Source organism: Hipposideros armiger, unplaced genomic scaffold, assembly GCF_001890085.2.
Source record: "Hipposideros armiger isolate ML-2016 unplaced genomic scaffold, ASM189008v1 scaffold_207, whole genome shotgun sequence".
In the NCBI taxonomy this organism is placed as follows: Eukaryota; Metazoa; Chordata; class Mammalia; order Chiroptera; family Hipposideridae; genus Hipposideros; species Hipposideros armiger.
In genome coordinates, this window is record NW_017731557.1 from 630687 (window position 1) to 638115 (window position 7429).

The 7429-nt window shown below is 39.1% G+C and overlaps 1 protein-coding gene across 1 annotated transcript in view; it reads left to right on the plus strand.

Annotated features, from left to right (window-relative positions):
* Nucleotides 1-7429, plus strand: part of BIRC6 (baculoviral IAP repeat containing 6) — a 211100-nt gene that overhangs the window by 14257 nt on the left and 189414 nt on the right. Inside the window, exon 2 of the mRNA XM_019653801.1 lies at nt 2396-2533. Within this exon, the coding sequence (XP_019509346.1) occupies nt 2396-2533 (138 nt within the window). The remainder of the gene's footprint in view (nt 1-2395; nt 2534-7429) is intronic.

Genomic DNA, 7429 nt, shown 5'->3' on the forward strand with positions numbered 1-7429 from the left:
GCTTCACTGGCCCATGTTGGTATTATCATTGCGCTCTTCCCGGGTGAGGTAGATTGGTCACTGGCATTGGACGGCCGCTCATGGCGGCTCACGGCTGCTCACAGCGGCTGCCAGCTGCTCACACTGGCTGCCGGCCACTCACGGTAGTTGATGGCAGCCCACTGCAGCCCCACTGCAGCCTACGCCGTCACCTGCGATTCACAGCAGCCCAGCTCCAGGTTGAGCTGTTGTTCACCATCTTAGCTGTAGAGGGCGCAGCGTCACTGGCCCACGTGGGATCCGAACCGGCAGCCCTGCTGCTCAGAGCTCCCGTCCCAAGCCAACTCTTAACCAACGAGCCACTCGGCCGGCCCGACCACAACTTTATTTAAATACTTGTCTTTCCTGTGCACAGTTAATTGATGCTTGTTGAAGTGGTATTTAAGTGTGAACGATACAGCTTAAACCACTGTAACAGCGACCCCAAAATACAAGGGCTTAAACGATAGTTTCTTTCTAGTAACAGGGTTAAGTGTACGGGCAACTTTGCTTACCTCAATACTTGTTTTCCATTTTGTGAGTCCAAGACAGCTCCTACAAGTCTCACTATTTCCCAGTCATAAGGAAAGGGAGGGCAAAAGGCCAGGGCTGCACAGTATGTCGTGACGCTCCCGCCCTCCCTTTTCTTTCTCCCTTTTCTGTGTTTCTGTCTCTCTCTCCCTCCTCTCTGTCTCTCTGTGTCTGTCTCACCTTCATTCCTTCTTGTTCTCTTTCACAAACTCGCTTACAAATGTCCTTTTCATATTCACCCCATTGACCAGAAATGAGTCACGTGGCCACATCAGGCTAGAAGATTGGGAAAGATGTGGTTTATTTAAGTATTAAGAAAAGGGAAGGAATAAATATTAGTGGACAGCCAGCAATCTTTGCTATGTATAATGTCTCGTAACAATCCTAATTTGAAATTTTAGCTATATTTATTTTTCTGTAGTGTTACATATTCATTACTTAATTTGTATTGTATCCTAACTTAAACTTTTTTGTGTTCATTGATGTTCATACCATGTAATTTGAAAGTACATTAAAAAATTTGTTTTGGACTTTAAATCATCTTAAATAGAATATAAAAATTATAATGTGCTTCCTAAAATAGTGAGATATTATTTCTGCCATCATACAAGCTGTTGATTATTAATTTTACATTCGGACATTGATATGGCTAGTTGATAAAAGCAATATAATATATTTCCTATTTTTAGGACATGAAAAGTGTCATTGTGCAATGTACGTGTTTTTATTCTCTCTGGAAGTTTTTTTTAAAAAGGATACCAACATATATCCACTTAGATTTCACATTTAGTGTCATCATAGCATGTATTATATATTAATATTGAAAGCATGTGGCTGGAAATTTGAGTCCTGTAAACAGAGTAGCCATCTTTTTGTCATTAGAATATCTGGATCTGGGGGGCATGTATAAAATCTTTGGACAGAGAATTAATGAATTCTACTTGTTTCGAACATTTCCCCTCCTAATTTAATGGATTTCGATTAGGTGATGTATTAATAACGCCAATATCTTAATGAAGGATCTATATTATATTTACACTGAAAGATGATATCAAACTGTTCAGGTTTTAAAAAAAAACAACAAAATCACAGTAAAATATTTGAACATTTGTATGAAATAGCCCTCAAGTCAGTATTTTTCCTACTGCACTGACTGAAATGCTAGATATTTAGCTGGCTTCTACCACCTCCCCAATTTTGCTGGCTCTTAACATCTGTTGCTGGCTTTTTCGCTTTTTACCTAAATAATTACAACTCTGTTGTTCACGTAATGTTGTTTGTAGGCCTTCCGACATCCCAGGCATCCTTTACTGCACCACATTAGTTTGTCACTGTCCTAAAGTACAGGGTACTAGGTTTGGTTGGGTCAGTGCGAATGTATTCTCCATGTATTGACTATATTGATTAAAGTAGTTCATATTGAACATATAGGTAACAATGCAAAGCGCTTTTTATATTATCTGCTGACTTAGTGAATGTCCCCTCTTATGGCTTTGTGTAGTTTATTTAAAGCTCTTTGAAGGACTTTACATTTATCTTTGAATTTTCCCTGTATCATTTTTGTTCATTGTTTCAGCTTGTCCAGTTTTTTGTATCTTGCTTTGGTTCATAATAGTTTTCGTGTATTAAAACTTGACTATGTGGTAATACACTAAATACATTCTTTTATATCATTTAATTTTGTAATAGCCCTTCAAATCATTATTTGATTAAGTTTATTAAAGTAAATGTAGGTAAGCTTTAGTATAGTACCTGTCAGAATCATTACAAATTAAAATATTTCAATAGGGATCTGAATTTATCATTTTTATTGTGTTAATTTTCTGTGATCATCTTTTTCATTTAGGCACAACAGCTCTTATCAGCATGTTTAGAAAAGGTAGATATTTCTAGTACGGAGGGTTATGATTTGTTCATCACACAGCTTAAAGATGGTTTAAAAAATACATCTCATGAGACTGCAGCAAACCACAAAGTTGCTAAGGTAAGAAGTTAAAAAAGTTACCTTGTTTGGGGTTATAATAGAAAATACCCCTCCATACTTTTGCCTTTCTCTGTCCTCCCCCTCACTCCTATCCCTTTTGGAAATATTCCAAATCTGGATTTTTCTCTCTTTTAAAAAAACAAAATGTACTTATAAGTTATCTCAATGTTGAAACTATTTTTACTGAAGTTTAACTTCAGTTTGTGGGAACTATTTTGCTTACTTTGTTCCTAAATCTTCTATGCATGATGACCCTGTATTGGTCGAGAGACTGATGAAAGAGACTTTCTTGTCAGGTTTTAAGTTTCCATGAGAAATGGAATATGTCTTTGGAAATGGGCCATTTTAGGCTTTGAAATTAAAAAAATTTTTTTTTGCTTGACTAGGATGTCTGTGGGAGATGGTGCTTTGAATTAAATACTTGGCTATATTTAATTAATTTCTTCCGCGTTTTTCTTCTAAGATCTTTTCTAAGTTAAAATTGTAATACATATAAAATTTCTATGTCAGAGGATGTAAAGTAGAAAAGGTAAAAACTATTTTCCTAAAAATAACTTTTACATTTATAAATGTTTTTTTTCTCAAGTACAATTGTAATTATACTAAAATACTGTGATATACTGTCTTAATCTGTTCTGGTTGCTATAACAGAGTACCGGTAACTGGATAGCTTATAAACAATAGAAATTTATTGCTCACAGTTGTGGAGGCAGGGAAACCCAAGATCAAGGTGTCAGCATGATTGCTTTCTGGTGAAGTTGTTCTTCCTGGTTATACCTGGCGCCTTTTTGCTATGTCCTCACATGGTGGAAAAGGGCAAGGGATCTCTCCTAAGTCTTTTTAATAAAGACACTAATTCCATTTATGAGGGCTCTACCCTCATGACTTAAGTATCTCCCAAAGCCCCTACCTACTAATGCCATCATCTTTGGGGGTTAGGGTTTCAACACATGGATTTTGGGGGGACACAAACATTCAGATTACAGCATATACCTTGTTTTCACTTAATGTATTTTTTTTAAAGATTTTTATTGGGGAATTGGGGGATGGGAACAGCGCTGGGGAATCGGGGGAAGGGGAACAGACAAGTTGCTGTCCTTTTGTTCTTCAGTCTACCTGTGGAGAACGTTGCTTCACTGGTCCAAGTTGGCACCATCATTGAGCTCTTCCCGGGTGAGGCAGATCAGTTGCCGGCTTCTGGACGGCCACTCATGGCAGCTGCTGGCCGCTCACGCTGGCTGCTGGCTACACACGGTAGCCCATGGCAACTTACTTGCCGTTGCTGGCAACTCAAGGCAGCCCAGCTCCAGGTTGAGCTGTTGTTCAGCATCTTAGGTGTAGAGGGCAGTGTCACTGGCCCTCATATGTGGGATCTGAACTGGGGCCTTCTGGCATCCCAAGCGAGTTCTTAACCAACGCGCCACTCGGCCGGCCCTCACTTAATGTATTTTGAGTATCTTTTCATATTACTTCTCATAGATCATCTGTGTTTTTTCTGATAATTATATTGAATTTTATTCTATAAATTTACGATGATTTTTATTAACCCTTATTCTATTGATGGGACATTTTATTTAGTAAAACAGAAACCATATGCTGCACTCCCAACAGAGAATTTATTGTAAGGAATTGATTTAACATGTATTTGAGAACTAAAAACGTAAAGAGGAAACACTGAGATGATGCACAGATAATAGCTACAGGATGTGACTCTCACCTCCGTCTGCAGAAACAAGAGGTTAGGTTTTATCAGACCCTACAAACTTAGAGAGTAGGCCCATGGGTCTGGGACTCAGATTTCAGAGGAGGAGCTGCTGCCTAGCTGGTACCTAAGGAGCTTAGAGCTTGTGGAAGTGAGACTCACAACTCTGAAGAGCCTGCTGCTTGGCTGATGGTAGTACATCTGAGGGAGCTCTATGAGACTAATTCTGAGACTGCTAAGAAAACAACAAAAAAACTGCTGGAAGAATCAGCTGCTGCCACCAGGTCTTTTGCTGAAACAATGTTGGCAGCAATGACAAGTAATAGCTAGGAGCTAGTTTTTCTCCCCTCATCATGCTTTCCAGTTTCCATTCTGCGTTTCTTTTGTCAGAACCCAACAGCCAGGAAACTGGTTGGCAAAGAAGAAATATAGTTTGTAGAGTCCCAGCCTCAACACGACACTGAAGAGAAATAGAGGGTAGGTTTGGAGATCAGAGACAATAGTTTAGTGACTGGCACATTCCACCCCTTTGCCTACTCAGCATCTCCATACTTATTCTCTATATGTATGTGAACTTTCATACAACAAAAATATGCTTTTACTTAATAAGAGGCACTGTTTCTCTTTACAAAGGAAGACTCTCTCCCCATCCCCACGAAGGAGATGGAGAGAGACAAGTTGCATAAACATTTGTCTCACGGATAGGTATTAATTCCTAGTAGGGACTACTAAGAAGTTCCAACAAATATTTTATCCATCCCTAGGTAATATTAACTAGTCCTGAAATTTAGTTATGTTTCAGCTGTTTAGCTAAAAGAACGTCGCTATCTAAAGACTAAATTAACTATAACCAAAATTCTTGCATAAAATAAGTCTATATATCTGTCTGTATCTATCTAAACGTTTATCCATCCATCCATCATTTACGTAATAAGGGAAGAAAATATGCATAGCTGCTCTATCCCTCAATTCTATAATGGTCAAGAGGATATGCTTGATATTTATATCCTTCTTCTACCTATTCCATATTCCGTTTGTCCTCAGCCAGCACCTCGACTTGTCAGGTGTCTTTACATGGTGGAGTGACCCAAGTCTTCACTCTCGCAGGATCCAGATCGTCAGTGGTGCTGTGTTTAAGTTGTTGTAATCATCCATTCACTTTTACTGTTGGACATAGAAGGACTTAGAGGCACTCTGGAGAATCTCCTGGATTCCAATTAAGTTCTCCTTGCCCATTTCATTTAGCATCAGTCTATTTTCCCTTATCAGTTTTAATCGTAACAACTAGTAGAATAACCTCCTTTGCCTGATGCTGCATAGCATTGTCAACACATAACTCTGGAACCATTGTTATACCCTGGTGGAACATTCCTTCCTTGGGACATTAGATTTCCAGAGCATAAAGCTTAAAGTTTGTGAATGGGTTGGTAAGTATAATAGTGACCCTGCTGGGAGAAACTGTCATGTATTTTTGGTTGATTGAAAACATGTATATAATTCTATAAGGTACAACTCTAAGCATTCAGGCACTTCTCCCAGTTAGTGAATATGAGTCTTTAATAGGGCATTACCCTTTTTTTTTTTGGTCAGGCCAGCTCCTTCTGAATGATACCACTGTTGGACCAATCAATTTCATGGGCAAGAGCCCAGTGTTGTATTTTTTTTTTCTTTGAAGTGGTTTCTTGGTCAGAAGCAAAGAGTTGTGTGGAAAACCATGATGGTGCATAAGCCATTCTGTTAGTCCACAGGCAGTGATGTAATATGGCAGAAGCATTGTGGGTAAACAGGTAAATGCATATCCAGAATACATATCTATTACGGTGAAGACAAATTGCTGCCTAGTTCCTGACTGAAGGAATTCAGTATAATCAGCCTATAATCAGATAGCTGGCTCTTCTTCCTGGAAAATGGTGTCATATTGGTGGCTCAGCTTTGATATATGCTATTGGCAGGTTAGGTAATCAGCAAGAGCTGTCTCCTGGTTAGTCTTGGTGAGGGGAATTTCATGTTCGGCTTGTACATACCTTCCATCTCTCTTGCCATTCCATTTTGCGTATAGGCGCAGTGAACAAGCACTGGAATGGCTGTGGAGAGAGGGTGAGTGACATTCATAGTGTGTGTAATTTGTCCATTTCCTCTGGAATGGATTGCCTTTTGATGAGCATTCATGTATCTCACAAATATTTTCACACTCCGATTTTATTTTGAGAGGTCTATCCATAGACCTTTACCCTTGACTTTCTTGTTCACAGTCTTCCAGTCCTGATCTTCCCAAGTGCCTGACTATCCAGTCAGAACATTAGCTACTGTCCATTAATCAGTGAGGATCTTTACTTCTGACCAACTCTCAATCCAGACAAAGAGAACAGCCAAATGTACTGGTTGAACTTCTGCCCACTGAGAAGATTTACCTTCACTATTGTCCTGCCTGGGGCTGTGATGCTGCTGCCATCCATGTTGGGGTGGTACTAGCATAATGTGCAGAACCATCTGTAAATCAGAGCCAAAGGTTTTCTTCCTCAATTATCACATCATAAGGAGTTCAGTGTGAAAGGAGAAGGTGGCATTTTGACAAGAATAGGTGTTGTTGAAGTCTGAGCTAGTTGCTTATTCAACTTGCTTTTGGGCTTTTATAAACCACTTGATGAAGGATACTTGTATCTTGTGCCCAATATTATGGTTTGGTGTGTCAGATGACACCTAGTTCGTGATGGGTAGGTTAGCTCTGATTGCATAAACATTTGTCTCAATGGATAGGCATTAATTTCTACTAGGGACTACTAAGAAGCCAGGAGCTTCTTACTGATTCTCTGTGGCTTGCATGTGTCTTACTAAGGCATTTAGTTCTTTGCTGCTTCCTCTCATGGACCAACTAGTATGATGTTAATCAATGTAGTGGACCAATTTGATGATCTGCAGGATGTTAGATTGATCAGGGTTTCTACAGAACTAGATCGTGTTAAAGAGCATGCGGTAACACTGAAGATTTATTGTTATGGCCAGAGAAAAGCAGTCTACTTTTGAATGGTTCTTAAAAATTAGTTGAGAGAAAGTAGTATTTGACAATTTGCCTGCCAGATATCAAGGGATTTGTTGATCTCCTTTAGTAAGGACACCTCATCTGGAACAGTAGCTGCAATTCAAGTCACCACTTGGTAGTTTACAATCCACACTCATTCTTTTTTTTTTTTTTT